A 15,847-nucleotide genomic window follows, 5' to 3' on the forward strand; every position below is an offset into this window, starting at 1 on the left:
TTAAAAGCTATGGTACTGCTCACCTGTAAGAAAAGAAAGTCTGTTTCCTCTGCGAAAATAATGGTAAATATTTAATTCAAAATTACAAATGAGTAGAACATTTTTTATTCCTTTTTCCAAAATACTACTGAAGTATCCAGGATTTAAATCTGAAGTCTTAGACTTCTTTTTTCTGTGAAAAATAGCTTTTAACAGAGAAAAGCTTTCCTATTTGAAGTACAGTACAAATCAGCTAATCACAGTATAGTAAAGGAGAGACCATCAAGGACAGCATGTTCAGGCCCCCAGAGAAAGGGGCTGCACATGTGGGCAGGTGCAACTCAGTGTTTGCTCCTGAACATCCAAAGCCCACATCACCAGGTGACAGCTGCATGTGCCTATTATTTGTCACCCCCTTCAGGACATGGCCCTTCTAGCCTGACATTACCACTTAGCCTGGTGTCAGGGCTGGACTTTTCCTTTTGTTTTTACAATTCTGAGACTGAATTCCCCTAAAAGGACCTCAGCTTAGCAGGTCAACTAAAAATTCACTATTCAAGGAGAACAAAAGGGGGCCAGGTAAGGTGGCTCATACCTATAATCCCAGGCCTTTGGAAGGCCAAGGCAGGAGGATCACTTGAGCCTAGGAGTTCAAGACCAGCCTGGGCAACATGGCAAGACCCTGTCTCTAAAAAATAAAAATAAATTAGCTGGGGGTAGTGGTGTGTAGACTCAGCTACTTGGGAGGCTATCTATCAATCAATCTATCTATCTAATCTACCTGTCTATCTAGAGACAAGGTCTCTGTCCCTCCCAGTTTGGGGGACAGAGTTTCAGCTACTTGGGCGGCTAAGGTGTGGACATGGCTCACTGCAGCCTTGACCTCCTGGGCTTGAGCAATCCTCCCACCTCAGCCTCCCAAGTAAGCTGGAACTACAGATGCACTCTACCACATCTGGGTTATTTTTAATTTTTTTGTAGAGATGGGGTCTCATCCTGTTGCCCAGGCTGGTCTTGAACTCCTGGACTCAAGCGATCCTCCCACCTTAGCCTCCCAAAGTGCTGGGAGTACAGGCATGAGCCACTGCACCCAGCTGAGATCTTGTCTCTAAAAATAAAATAAAAAATAAAAATATAAGGAGAGCAAAAGGGACTTGCTAAGTAAAGGTCTAGATACAAAAGAAAATAGACATAAACTCTAACAAGCCATTTTCATATTCTAAAATCTGCCTTGCCCCTGATGCCTCCATAGAATGACTTGCTTCTTGCTCTGAGTCCTAGAACAGGAAATTTTATAACCCATAAGAAGCAGACTTTGGTGCCTAACTGCCTTCATTCAAATCCTGGGCTGACCAGTTACTAACAGTGTAACCTTAGTTAAGTTTTTTTACATCAGTTTCCTCCTCTGCAAAACAGGTGTAACACTATTACCTACATCATTAGCCACATAAAACACAGAATAGTGCCTGGCATATAGAAAACACTCAATAATATCAGTTATTGTAACCAGGATTATTGTAATCACTTGATTCCTACTTCCAATGGAGCATTTTCCCCACTGTATTGTAGTTAGTTATATATTTCTCTTGTTAACTCGTTAGACTTTAAGTTCCTTGAGAAGAGAGACCTCCTCTCACTTATTTTTCACTCCCCTGCTCCTGTCATGTAATAAAAATTTAAAAATGACTGGGTACAGTGGCTCACGCCTATAATCCCAGCACTTTGGGAGGCCAAGGTGGGCAGATCATCTGAGGTCAGGAGTTCGAGAGCAGCCTGGCCAACATGGTGAAACCTTGTCTCTACTAAAAAATTCAAAAATTAGCCGGGCCTGGTGGTAGGCGCCTATAATCCCAGCTACTCAGGAGGCTGAAGCAGAAGAATCACTTGAACCCAGGAGGCAGAGGTTGCAGTGAGCAGAGAGTGCACCACTGCACTCCAGCCTGGGCCACAAGAGCGAAACTGTCTCAAAAAAATAAATAAAAATTAAAAAGTGAAAAATCAAAACATAAAAAGTGAAAAAATTAAAAAGCAAAGGTATAAAGTATAAATGAAATTTTTTTCTTATTTTCTTGGCTTTCTAACTCTCATTATTTTCCCTCCCCAACATTATAATCCAGTATCTCCTCCCCCCTTACCTTTTCTCTTCCCCTGCATCTGAGTAAAAAAAACTACAAAACTAAAGACATGAACCTAGGTCTCCCAATGCGCATGGGCACTCCACTAACAGAAGTTAAGAGCTGGAGCAGCCATGGCTGGGCCCAGTGGCTCACACTTGTAAACCCAGTACTCTGAGAGGCTAAGGCGGGTGGATCACCTGAGATCAGGAATTCGAGATCAGCCTGGGCAACATGGTGAAACCCCATCTCTACTAAAAATATAAAAATTAGCTGGGCATTGTGGCATGCACCTATAATCCCAGCTACTCAGGAGGCCAAGGCACGAGAATTGCTTGAACCCAGGAGGCGGAGGTTGCAGTGAGCCAAGATGGTGCCATTGCACTCCAGCCTGGGTGACACAGCGAAACTCTATCTCAAAAGAAAAAAAAAAGCTGGAGCAACCATCCCTGAGGCTCTAAGAAAACCCATTTCTTTCATGATTCTGTTGCAGACACACATGACCTCAGACCACTGATGCTAGATCTACTTTTAATACACAATGTGATCAGCGTAAGATTACCACTACATGTAGTTAAAAATAATCCAAATTTTGCTAATATTCTGAAAAAGTGAATATGCTCACTTACTGTATACTAAAGTCACGGCCTTCTGCAGAACCTCGACCTGGATATTGGGCTAGTCGCAAGGCTAAACTCTTGAGCCGTCTCCTCCATTCCAAAAAATCTTGGGTGTGGTAAAAATCAGTAGAGGCCGAGAGGGGCAGTCCATCCCTTACCCGTACCACGCAGGCAAAAAAGATCATGGACATGGTCTACAAGAGGAGTCATGAGGACACCTGAAGAAAGCAAGATCACCTTGTTACTGAGGCTCAAATGACAGTGCCAGAAATACCCCCACCCATGAAATGCCCACTTTAGGGATTTTCACCCTCATTCCCACTATAATTGCAAATGTTGCTTTTATTATTATTTCCCTGGCCTCTACTGCTACATCACTCCCAATTTTCCTCCCTTTATCATCCTCCCTGCCTTTTCTGCACTTGTAATTCTCTTTTTCTTTTTCTCTAATGAGTCTCTCCTTTTCCAGAATTAAGCCAACTGGGATGATGGGGAAAGGAATACAGAACGGAAGCAGGACCAGATGGCTCAGGAGCAACAGTAGTAATGGCAGGTAGCAGGACTAGACACAGCAAGACAGTCCTAAAGAGACAAGAAGCACCAGACACTGAAGCGGCAAGGATTGAGGTCCAGTGACCTGTGCACTTCAGGTCACCCACGGAGATAGGCACTAAGCAGTTTAGTTGCCATATCCTCACTTGCGAGGAGATAGAAGAAGGTGGAGAGATTCTGAGCATCTAACCTAATGCTGGTGACAAGGAGAGCAGAAGGCAAAAATGAAACCTCCAGATCATGTCCTTCTGAATTTCTGCAAATGTCTGACATAGAGCCAGTCTTCAAAGTGATGACAGTCCCTACAGATGGCTAAAGGCAATCATTTAGCAAATTGTATTAGAGTAAGATTCTAAATATTTGGCCATGATATGTGAATACCATTAAGAAACAGAAAGAAACAGATCTGAACCCTCATGGTGCCTTGGGCAAATTGGAAAAGGATGTCTCTCTTGGTGGAAACAGGCCTGCACCAGTTCTGCTGGCAGAGTCTGGCTGTATTAGCCCTATCTGTAACTCTGCAGGGTGCTTGTTCAGGGCATAACTTGTACATCTGTGAGTGGCAACCCTGCAATTAGGGATTAGTGAGGTGGCCATTGCAGCTCAGATGAGTCTTTCCAACAGGATGTGTCCACACATCCTATTTCACAAATCCTCTACTTGACAGGATCCTCTACTACCAGGCCCTTTACTTGATAGGATGATAACAGGATACCAATGCACCTCTTTTCCAAAGAACTCTAGGGATGCAACCTTATTTGGCATCTCAGTTCTTCATCTCAGACTCCCAGGATGCACACTACTCTTTATCTCTGTACCTCTATGCATTCTTCACTTGTGTCTGCAGTGTCACTCCTCTGATCTCCCCACATCCAAATCCAAATCAAAGACTGTCTCAAATCCACCTTCTCAGACTTGTCCAGCTGGAAGTACTTTCTCCCTCTTTTAAATTCTTAGGAAACCTACCTCTTTGTTCTCTATTTTACTGATTTTGCATTTCCACTACCTAAATAAAAGTTCTAAGAATAAAGACCATGTCTGGAATGGATGAATGAATGAATAATTATCACCACAATATATATGTAGAAACTGCAGTGATATAAAAACACAAAGGAGGCAAAAAGAAAAATTAGGCTACCAGCCAACAGATACTACACAGTCCATTTGACCCATTTCTCCACACCTTCCATTGGGGAGTAAAAATGTGGAAAGCCCCTGGAAAAGTACACACACACAGAAAAGCTACTATGTTCCCAGCACCAATGGCAGGGTCAGGTCAACTGCCAGAAGACACTATGGGTTCTACAGCAGACGCCTGGCCAATGATGAGACCACAAGCACCACAAAGGGAATCAGGGAACAAATGTAGACAGGTTAATTGTTCTATCTTCTATATTTTTGTAAGTATTTGAAATATTTAATTTTAAAACATTTTTTTAAAAAGATTTATAGGGCACAAAGCCCTGACAGACATAGGGAAAGGCTACAAGATCAATTTGAGACCAGGGCTTAGGCTCTTAACAATAACTCCACGAGAACCATAAGCCAAGATATGAAGACATTGAGGCCAAAAAGAGACAGTCAATGAGATACCAAAACAGTTAGAGACAGGACAGAAACACCCCAAAGTAAAATAAGAAAGGTACTTTTTTGGGAGACGAGTAAACTGTGTGCTCCTCTAAAGGAAAGCAGTGTGCACTGACTCCAAATGTCAATTCCAAAACATCCTCTGTAGTTCTGTCTTTACGGAGCATCTACCTTACGCCAGGTATTGTCTTAAGCTAATAAAAAAGAAAAGGGTGACATTTCCAAGCGATGGTAATCAGGAGAACTAGTTTTACCACTCTCTAAAGGACCCAAATGTCCCCTCCAGGTTCTCTACTTCTCCATCCTATCCTTTGGTGATCAAACTTGCTTTTCCTCAAACATTAGTATTCAAGATAAATAAATACCCCTTCTGTTTTCCAGTTCTATCAAGTTACTAGTACTGCAAACTAGTGAAACCGCCATCTATTTTTTAAAAGTCTTTTAAAAATATTTGTGATGGTTTAATGAAGGTGACACTGTGATACTAACTTGTTTGTGCGTATTTGCGAGTGTATGTGAATGTACAGGATGGCAGCTGCTTGAAGGGTTAAAAGATTTTATAGGCTGCCACAGAAGAGTCTAAGAATGAAGACAACATCCTTGACATTGTTTTCCTTTGTAAAAATATACGTTATATTCCAAAAGACGGGAAAAAAAATAATACAAAAAGGAAGGGGCTTATCTTTACAGGGATTTGATATTTGTGAATTCAGGTTATGAGCTATTATGAGACAGCCTGTACTCAAATAAGAGATATGACCACTGCTCAAAACAGAATGAACTTCTGTTTCTGGAAAGATGAAGTAGAATTACTTTTCCCTGCTTCTCCCATGATATACCCTGGACATTACATATAAAATAAACATTCAAAAATTCTGACCAGCCTGGCCAGCAAGGCAAAACCCTGTCTCTACTAAAAATACAAAAATTAGCCAGGTGTGGTGGCACACACCTGTAATCCCAGCTACTCAGGAGGCTGAGGCACGAGAATCACTTGAACCCAGGAGGGAGAGGTTGCAGTAAGTCGAGATTGTGCCACTGTACTCCAACCTAGGTGACAGAGTGAGACCCTGTTTCAAAAATAAAAATAAAAATTCTGAAAGGTGAAGAAGAAGACTGGCTAGGGACCTTGGGATTTAAGGAATGACACATCTGTGAGTCTGCTGAGTTTGTTTTTTCTTATTTGTTTGTTTGTCTCACATATCACAGACTGGGTGTTGGAGAAGCTAGCAAGAAATGCCAATGGGTACAGACCGAACAACAAAAAAAAAAAAGTCAAAAAAACTTTGTTCTCTCCAGTCAAAAAAACTAGAAAAGGTAAAGCATAACAAAACAAAAAACTTTTAGATAAAAAAACTGCTCTACTCCAGCCAAACATCACAAAAAAAAAAAAAAAAAAAAAAAAAAAAACTGTAGCCACCACACACCTGCCAACGAAGGCCAAGTGAACAGCCTAGACTTCCACCACTGTCCTGCAGTAACAAGATGCCCCATTCTCCACCTCCCATCCTGCCGGGGTAGCATTAGAGAAGGCCAAGTAGCAGGTTAGAGGGCAGTAATGAGCCATTCTCTCCCACCACGTCACTCGGCAGACAGAATTCCTATCTCTCCCCAGCAATGATGAGCAGTCCCTTTCCCCTAGGGTGTCAACAGAGGCCATGTAGGGAACCTGGACTTCTACGTCCATCGGGCAGTAATAAGACAGTCCCTCACTCCCCCTGCTGGAGTGGTATCAAGAAAGACCAGCTAAAACAGAAGATTTTAGTAAGATTCAGATCTCATAATATCCAAAATGTAAGTTTCAATAGAAAATCACTGGCTATACTAAGAACCAGAAAAATCTCACCTTCAATGAGAAGAGACATTAACTGATGCCAACATCAAGATGACAGAGATATTAGAATTATCTACAAAGAGTTTAAAACAGCCACCATAAAAATGCTTCAATGGGCAATTATAAACTGCTTCCCAGGCTAGAATGCAGCAGTGCAATCATGGCTCACTGCAGCCTCAATCTCCAGGGCTCAAGCAATCCTTCCACCTCAGCATGCTGAATAGCTGGGAATATAGGCACACATCACTACATTTTTTTTTTTTTTTTTTTTAGACACAGGGTCTCGCTATGTTGCTCAGGCTGGTCTTGAACTCTCAGGTTCATGTGATCCTCCCACCTCAGCCTCTCAAAGGGCTGGGATTACAGGGGTGAGTCACCATACCCAGCCACTTTTAAAAAATGAAAAATAAAAACTCTCAGTAAAGAAACAGAAGATATAAACAACTAAATGGAGATTCTAGAATTAAAAATAAACTGAGGCAGCCAGGCATGGTGGCTCACGCCTGTAATCCTGCCACTTTGGTAGGCCAAGGCAGATGGATCACTTGAAGTCAGGAGTTCGAGACAGCCTGGCCAACATAGTAAAACTTCATCTCTACTAAAAATACAAAAATTAGCCGGGCATGGTGGCACACACCTGTAGTCTCAGACACTTGGGAGGCTGAGGCAGGAGAATCACTTGAATCCGGAGGCTGAGATGGCAGTGAGCCAAGATCACACCACAGAACTCCAGCCTGGGCTACAGAGTGAGACTCCATCAAACAAAACAAAACAAAATAAAACTGAGGCCAGGTACAGTGGCTTATATCTACAATCCTAATGCTTTGAGAGACCAAGGCAAGAGGATCACTTGAGACCAGGAGTTTGAGACCAGCCTAGACAACATAATGAGACCCCATTTGTATGAAAATAAATAAATTAATTAATTAAAGTAAAAAACGCAATGGATGGGCTCAATAGAAATATGGGGGGGAGAAGAATGAATAAGTAAATATGAAGACAGAGTATAGAAATTACTCAATCTGAACAATATGAGGGGAACTAGATTGAAAAATATTTCACAGGCACTTGGAGACCTGTGAGGGCTATAAAAAATGACCAAATATTCCTGTTACTTGAGTCCTGGAGGACAAAAGGAAGAAGACAGGGATGAAAAAGTATTCAGGCCGGGCGCGGTGGCTCAAGCCTGTAATCCCAGCACTTTGGGAGGCCGAGACGGGCGGATCACGAGGTCAGGAGATCGAGACCATCCTGGCTAACACAGTGAAACCCCGTCTCTACTAAAAATACAAAAACTAGCCGGGCGAGGTGGCGGGCGCCTGTAGTCCCAGCTACTCGGGAGGCTGAGGCGGGAGAATGGCGCAAACCCGGGAGGCGGAGCTTGCAGTGAGCTGAGATCGGGCCACTGCACTCCAGTCCGGGCGACAGAGCGAGACTCCGCCTCAAAAAAAAAAAAAAAAAAAAAGAAAAAGTATTCAAAGAAACAATTTCTGAATATTTCCCAAACTGTGCAAAAGACATAAGCCCAGAGATTCAAGAAACTGAACAAATCCCAGAAAGGATAAACCCAAGAAACCCATGCCAGCACACAGACAGAAGCCCAACTTACGAAAACTAAACATAAAGAAAAAATCTTGAAAGCAGCAAGAGAAAAATAATACCTTACCTATAAGGGGAAAACAATTCAAATGACAGCAAATTTCTCACAGAAACCATGGAGGCCAAAAGGAAGTAGCACATTTTTTCCGAGTACTAAAAGAAAAGAACTGCCAACCCAGAATCCCATATTCAGCAAAAATATCCTTTAAGCAGCTAGGTGCAGTGGCATGTGCCTATAGTCCCAACTACACTGCTTGAGCCCCAGGAGTTCAAGTCCAGCCTAGGCAACATAGCAAGACCTTGCCTCAAAAAAAAAAAAAAAAAAAAAAAAAGGCCGGGCGCGGTGGCTCAAGCCTGTAATCCCAGCACTTTGGGAGGCCGAGACGGGTGGATCACGAGGTCAGGAGATCGAGACCATCCTGGCTAACACGGTGAAACCCCGTCTCTACTAAAAATACAAAAAACTAGCTGGGCGAGGTGGTGGGCGCTTGTAGTCCCAGCTACTCGGGAGGCTGAGGCAGGAGAATGGCGTGAACCCGAGAGGAGGAGCTTGCAGTGAGCTGAGATCCGGCCACTGCACTCCAGCCTGGGTGACAGAGCAAGACTCCATTTCAAAAAAAAAAAAAAAAAAGGAATAAAAGAAAAATTAAAGCATACTTAGATGAAGGAACATTAAAGGAATTTGTCAAGAAGTTCTCTAAACAGAAAGGAAATGATAAAAGAAGAAATCCAGGAACATCAGGAAGAAAGAAAGAAGAATAGAAAGGGTAAAAACTTTTAAAAATATGACAGATTAATCTCTCATGAGTTTTCTAAATGATGTTTGGTAAATGAAGCACTAATTACAATGTCTCGTGGTTCTCAACATATGTAAAGGAAATATTTAAGACAATTATAAATGGGAGGGTTCAAAGACATAAAAGGAGGTAAAGTTTCTACATTTCATTTGAAATAGTAAAACACTGACATCAGGAGACCACGACAAGTCATACACATACACACACACACACACACACAAACACATACACACCCCACTAAAAAGCTATACAAAGAGATATACTAAAAAACACTGCAGATTATAAAATGAAATTACTATTTTTTGAGACAGGGTCTCACTGTCACCCAGTCTGGAACACAGTGGCACAATCATGGCTCACTGCAGCCTCGACCTCAAGTCATCCTTCTGCCTCAGCCTCAAGGCTCAAGTGATCCTTTTGCCTCAGCCTCCCAAGCAGCTAGAACTACAGACATGTACCACTACACCCAGCTAATTTTTTTAAAGATGTATTTTGTAGAGACAGGGTCTTACTATGTTGCCATGGCTGGTCTTGAATTCCTGTTCTCAAGCAATCTGCCCATCTCAGCTTCCCAAAGTACTGGGATTACAGGCATAAGCCACTAGGCCTGGCCTAAAATGTAATTATTTTAAAATGTTCAAATTACTCACAAGAAGTCAAGGAAAAGAAAATGGAGAAATAACACAACAACAACAAACACAACAAACACAAAACAAAAAAGGGCAGACTTATTTCCTAATATATATCAATGATTACATTACATGTAAAGGGTCTAAATATGACAATTGAAGACAGAGACTGACGGTAGATAAAAGACATGAACCAATTATATACTATCTACATGAAATTCACTTCCAATATACCAATATAGATAGGTTGAAAGTAAATGGATGGAAAAAATATAGCATGTAAACATTAATCAAAAGAAGCAAGAGTTATATTATCATCAGATAGACTTCAGAGCAAAGAAAATGTCCAGGAACAGAGAAGGATATTACATAATGATAAAAGAATAAGTCCACCAAGAAGGTACAATAATCCTAAATGTGTTTGCACCAAACTTCAAAGATGTAAATAAGTGAAGCAAAAACTAATAAAGTGAAAGGAGGAATAGACAAATCCATAGTTGTAGCTGGAGAGTTCAACCACCTCCACTTCAAAAATTGATAAGACAAGTAAACAGAAATCAGCAAAGATTTTAAAAAAAGAACTAAAAAACACTATCAACTAAAGGATATAATCATCATTTATAATATTCCATCCAACAACAGAATTCCTTTCAAGACCCCACAGAATAGGCCGGGCGCGGTGGCTCAAGCCTGTAATCCCAGCACTTTGGGAGGCCGAGACGGGCGGATCACGAGGTCAGGAGATCGAGACCATCCTGGCTAACACGGTGAAACCCCGTCTCTACTAAAAACTACAAAAAACTAGCCGGGCGAGGTGGCAGCGCCTGTAGTCCCAGCTACCCGGGAGGCTGAGGCAGGAGAATGGCGTGAACCCGGGAGGCGGAGCTTGCAGTGAGCTGAGATCCGGCCACAGCACTCCAGCGTGGGTGACAGAGCGAGACTCCATCTCAAAAAAAAAAAAAAAGACCCCATAGAATAGGCTGGACACAGTGGCTCATACCTGTAATGCCAACCCTCTGGGAGGCCGAGGTGGGAGGATTGCTGAGGACAGGAGTTTAAGACAAGAAACCACAGAATATCTACCAAGATAGACCATATCCTGGGCTATAAGACAAACCTCAATAAATTTAAAAGAATTCATACAAAGTGTGTTATATGACCACAATGTAATCAAATTATAAATTAATAACAGAAAGGTAATGAAAACCTCCAAACACTTGAAAAGAAGGCAAACACTTTTAAATAATCCATAGGTTAAAAAGGAAATATCAAGAAAATTTTAAAAATACATTGAACTGGATGAAAATGAAAATATATCAAAATTTGTGGTACACAGCTAAAGCAGTACTGAGAGGGAAATTCATAGCACTAAATGTTTACGTTCAAAAAGAAGAAAAGTCTCAAAACAATAATTTAAGCTCACAGGTCAAGAAACTAGAAGAAGAGCAAAATAAGCTTAAATCACAAACATGGAAGGAAATCATAGGGCAGAAATCAATGAAATGGAAAAATTTAAAAATAGAGAAAAACCAATGAAACAAAAAGTTGGTCCTTCGGATAGAGTGATACTTCATCTCAAAAAAATTATATTTCTATATACTAACAATGAACATATGGAAACCAAAACTTAAAATACCATTTATAATCACTCTAAAAAATAATCTCAATAAAGCTACAATTTTTAAAATAAAATGCTTAGATGTAAATCTAACAAAACATATTCAGAACTTGTATGATGAAAACTACAAAACATTCCTGAAATCGAAGTGCTAAATGGGGAGATACATCATGTTTTATGGATTGGAAGAGTCAACATAGCAAAGATGTCAATTTTCCCCCCAAATTGATATACAGATTTAATGCAACTACTGGAAAAAAAAATAAGCAAGAGAGTTTGTGGCTATAGATAAGATTATTCTAAAATGCATATGGAAAGGCAAAGAAACTAAAATAGCTAAAGCAATTCTGAAAAAAGAATAAAATAGGAAAAACCATGCTATCCTACTTCAAGACTTATTATATAGCTATAGTAATCAAGATTGTGTGGTATTGTCAGACAAATAGACATAGATCAATGAAACAGAATACAGAATCCAAAAATATACTTACATAGGTATATCTAACTGATTTTTTAACAAAGTGCAAACGTAATTTAAGGGAGGAGGGGTAGTCTTTTCTACAAATAGTGCCGGGAGTAAAAAGAAAGAATCTTGACCTAAACCTCACATCTTATATAAAAATTAACTCAAGATTTATCATAGATTTAAATATGAAAAATAAAACTATAAAACTGGAGAAAACATAGGAGGAAATCTTCAGGACCTATGGCTTAGTGAGGAGCTCTTAGATATGACACCAAAAGCATAATCCATAAAGATAATTCAGAAAACTGGACTGCAACAAAACTGTACACTTTTTCTCTATGAAAGCCCATATGAAGAGGATGAAAAGACAAGCTAGAAATTGGGAGAAAATATCTGTAAACCACATATCTGATAAGCAACTCAAACCTAGACTGTATAAAGAACTCTTGAAATTCAACAGTGAAAAAATACAAACAATCCAATTTTAAAATGGGAAAAACACACATACAGACATTTCACCAAAGAGGATATATGGATGGCAAATTAGAGCATGAAAAGATACTGAGCTATTATGAAACTGCAATTTGAGAGCCCAATGAGATAATACTACCTACCCATCAGAACAGCTAAAACGATAAATAGTGACAGTATCAAATACTGGCAAGCATGGAGAGAAACTGGATCTCTCATGCATTACTGGACTGTAAAATGGTATACTCTAGAAAAGTTTGGGCCAGGCACAGTGGCTCATGCCTGTAATCCCAGCACTTTGGCAGGCTGAGGTGGGTGGATCACCTGAGGTCAAGGGTTCGAGACCAGCCTGGCCAACATGGTGACACCCCGTCTCCATCAAAAACACAAAAATTAACTAGGCGTGGTGGTGGGCACCTGTAATCCCAGCTACTTGGGAGGCTGAGGCAGGAGAATTGCTTGAACCTGGGAGGCGGAGGTTGCAGTGAGCTGAGACTGCACCATTGTACTCCAGCCTGGGCCAGAGAATGAGACTTTGTCTCAAAAAACAAAAACAAACAAAAAAAAACCATTTGGCAGTTTATTTTAAAACTAAACATGGAATTACTGTACAATCTACCAATCACACTCCTGGTATTTATCCCAGAGAAATAAAAACTCATGTCTACACAAAAATCTCTGTATAATTGCTCATTACAGCTTTATAACCAAACCTGGAAACAACTAACATGTCCTACAAATAGTGAATGGTTAAACAAACCACAGTATATTCATTCCATGGACTACTCAGCAAATAAGAGGAATAAACTACTGTACTGGTACACAGAACAACTTGAATGGATCTCAAGTGCATTATGCTTGGTTGTAAAAAGCCAGTATCAAAAGGTTATATACTATATGCATCCTTTCATGTAACATTCTTGAAATGACAAACTTAGAGAAACGGAGGGCTGATAAACAGTTGTCAGAGGTTAGGGATGGTAGAGAAGAGGGGAACAGGTGTGACTATGAATGAATAGCCAAAGGCAGATCTTTGTGGGGATGGAATAATTCTGTATCTTGATTGCCGTGATGATTACAGGAATCTACACGATAAAGTGACAGTACTACACACACACACACACACTTTATACCCACGTCAATTTCCTGGAGTTGCTATTGTACTAGAATTATATAATATGTAATCAATGGGGAAAACTAGGTGAAGCATACATGAGATTTCTCTGTACTACCTTTGCAAATTCCTGCAACTATAATTATCTTAAAATAAAAGCTAGGAAAAAAGTATTAACTTAAGATCTTCACGTACTGGTTACTTAAATTATGCTCATACTTTTTTGTTTAAATATCATTTTTAAATATCTCCACCAATGGAACAATAATCTTATCTGCTAATTAACTATAATTTTGATGTTTTATGCATGAACATTGAAGGGCACACTTTATAGTGAATAGCTCCCTAACTACATGACATTTCCAAACTGGAAGTACTATAATCTCAGGACTCTTTGAAATAAAGCTGCTCAAAGATAACTAGTATTCAACTTAAAACAGGAAAGTGGCTGGGTGTGGTGGCTCACACCTGTAATCCCAACACTTTGGGAGGCAGAGGCAGGCGGATCAGCTGAGGCTGCGAGTTCGAGACCAGCCTGACCAACATGGAGAAACCCTGTCTCTGCTAAAAATACAAAATCAGCCAGGTATGGTGGTGCATGCCTGTAATCTCAGCTATTCTGGAGGCTGAGGCAGGAGAACAGCTTGAACCCAGGAGGCAGAGGTTGCAGTGAGCCGAGATCGTGCCATTGCACTCCAGCCTGGGCAACAAGAAGGAAACTCCATCTCAAAAAAAAAAAAAAAAAAAAAAAACTAGGGCCAGGTGCGGTGGCTCATGCCTGTAATCCTAGCACTTTGGGAGGCCGAGGCGGGCAGATCACGAGGTCAGGAGATCAAGACCATCCTGGCTAACATGGTGAAACCCCATCTCTACCAAAAGTACAAAAAAATTAGCCGGGCATGGTAGCAGGTGCCTGTAGTCCCAGCTACTCAGGAGGCTGAGGCAGGAGAATGGTGTGAACCCGGGAGGCAGAAGTTGCAGCGAGCCGAGGTAGAGCCACTGCACTCCAGCCTGGGCGACACAGCGAGACTCCGTTTGAAAAAAAAAAAAAAAAACTAGAAAAGCAGGCTGAGCATGGTGGCTCATACCTGTCATCCCAGCACTTTGGGAGGCAGAGGTGGGAGGACTGCTTGAGCCCAAGAATTTGAGACCAGCCTGGGAAACACAATGATACCCCATCTCTACAAAAAATTTAAAAAAAAAAAAAAAAAAAAGGCCGGGCGCGGTGGCTCAAGCCTGTAATCCCAGCACTTTAGAAGGCCGAGACGGGAGGATCACGAGGTCAGGAGATCGAGACCATCCTGGCTAACCCGGTGAAACCCCCATCTCTACTAAAAAAAAAAAATACAAAAACACTAGTCGGGGTAGGTGGCGGCGCCTGTAGTCCCAGCTGCTCGGGAGGCTGAGGCAGGAGAATGGCGGGAGCCTGGGAGGCGGAGCTTGCAGTGAGCGGAGATCCAGCCACTGCACTCCAGCCTGGGCGACAGAGCGAGAAGACTCCGTCTCAAAAAAAAAAAAAAAAAAAAAAAAGCCAGGCATGGTGGCACACACCTGTGGTCCCAGCTACTCAGGACTCTGAGGTGAGAGTCTTGAGCTCAGGAGGTCAAGGCTGTGTGAGCTGTGACTACATCACTGCACTCCAGCCTAGGCAACAAAGTGAGACCGTGTCTCAAAAAAAAAAAAAAAAAAAAAAAAAAAAAAAAGAATAGAAAAAGAAAAAGAAAAGAAAAGAAAAGAAAAGAAAAGAAAAGAAAAGAAAAGAAAATCAACTCCACAAGGACAAAGGCAGCTTCAGAATGTTCACACAAAGAGACAATGGAATGTCTTCCAGATCTTAGCAGATCCTTCCACAAGGCAGTGGATGTCATAACCTACCACCTTGCCTGGGACATATTAGGAAGCACTCAGTAAACACTGCTAAGCAAATGAATGAATGACCTAAAGGCTACCTTATTTTTGCTCACTGAAACAAGAAATGCAGGTTTACAGATCCCTTGCCATAATTCTGATCTACAGTTTGAACACTTTTCCACAATAAATCTGTACTTGGAGAGAAAAAGAGAAAGGTTTATACAGATGACATTTGTCTAAAAGTAGAGTAAAGTAATAATCAAATACACAGCATCTGTGTTACTAGTTTTATAAAAATATATTTTAATTTGACTCCCTTATTTCCTAAATCCTCTTCCCAGCATCTGTTTGTAAATTGCTCATGCCATATATTATCTCTGTTCTATCAACAAAGACTTTGTGCCTATGCTACAGGCTACCCTTGTTTCTGTTTTTTCTTCCACCTTTTACCCTTAACCCCTCCTCAAGCCCCTACCACATGCACTGAGAGAGGGAGAGGCTGAGAGAGAGAAACAGAAAGAAAGAGAGAAAGAGAGAGATGACTGCACCTTGCAAAATAGGAATTTAGACAAAACAGGGTTCATTTGGCACACAAATATTCAAACACAAAGTGTTC

At 41.0% G+C, this 15,847-nt stretch overlaps 1 protein-coding gene across 3 annotated transcripts in view; it reads right to left on the reverse strand.

The window, feature by feature from the left end:
* Positions 1 to 15,847, reverse strand: part of SEC22C (SEC22 homolog C, vesicle trafficking protein) — a 36,631-nt gene that overhangs the window by 18,128 nt on the left and 2,656 nt on the right. For all 3 annotated transcript variants that reach the window (XM_010374313.2, XM_010374314.2, XM_010374315.2), the window contains exon 2: positions 2,723 to 2,931. In XM_010374313.2, the coding sequence (XP_010372615.1) occupies positions 2,723 to 2,904 (182 nt within the window). In that variant the 5' untranslated portion in view covers positions 2,905 to 2,931. The remainder of the gene's footprint in view (positions 1 to 2,722; positions 2,932 to 15,847) is intronic.

This window comes from Rhinopithecus roxellana, chromosome 1 (genome assembly GCF_007565055.1).
Source record: "Rhinopithecus roxellana isolate Shanxi Qingling chromosome 1, ASM756505v1, whole genome shotgun sequence".
In the NCBI taxonomy this organism is placed as follows: Eukaryota; Metazoa; Chordata; class Mammalia; order Primates; family Cercopithecidae; genus Rhinopithecus; species Rhinopithecus roxellana.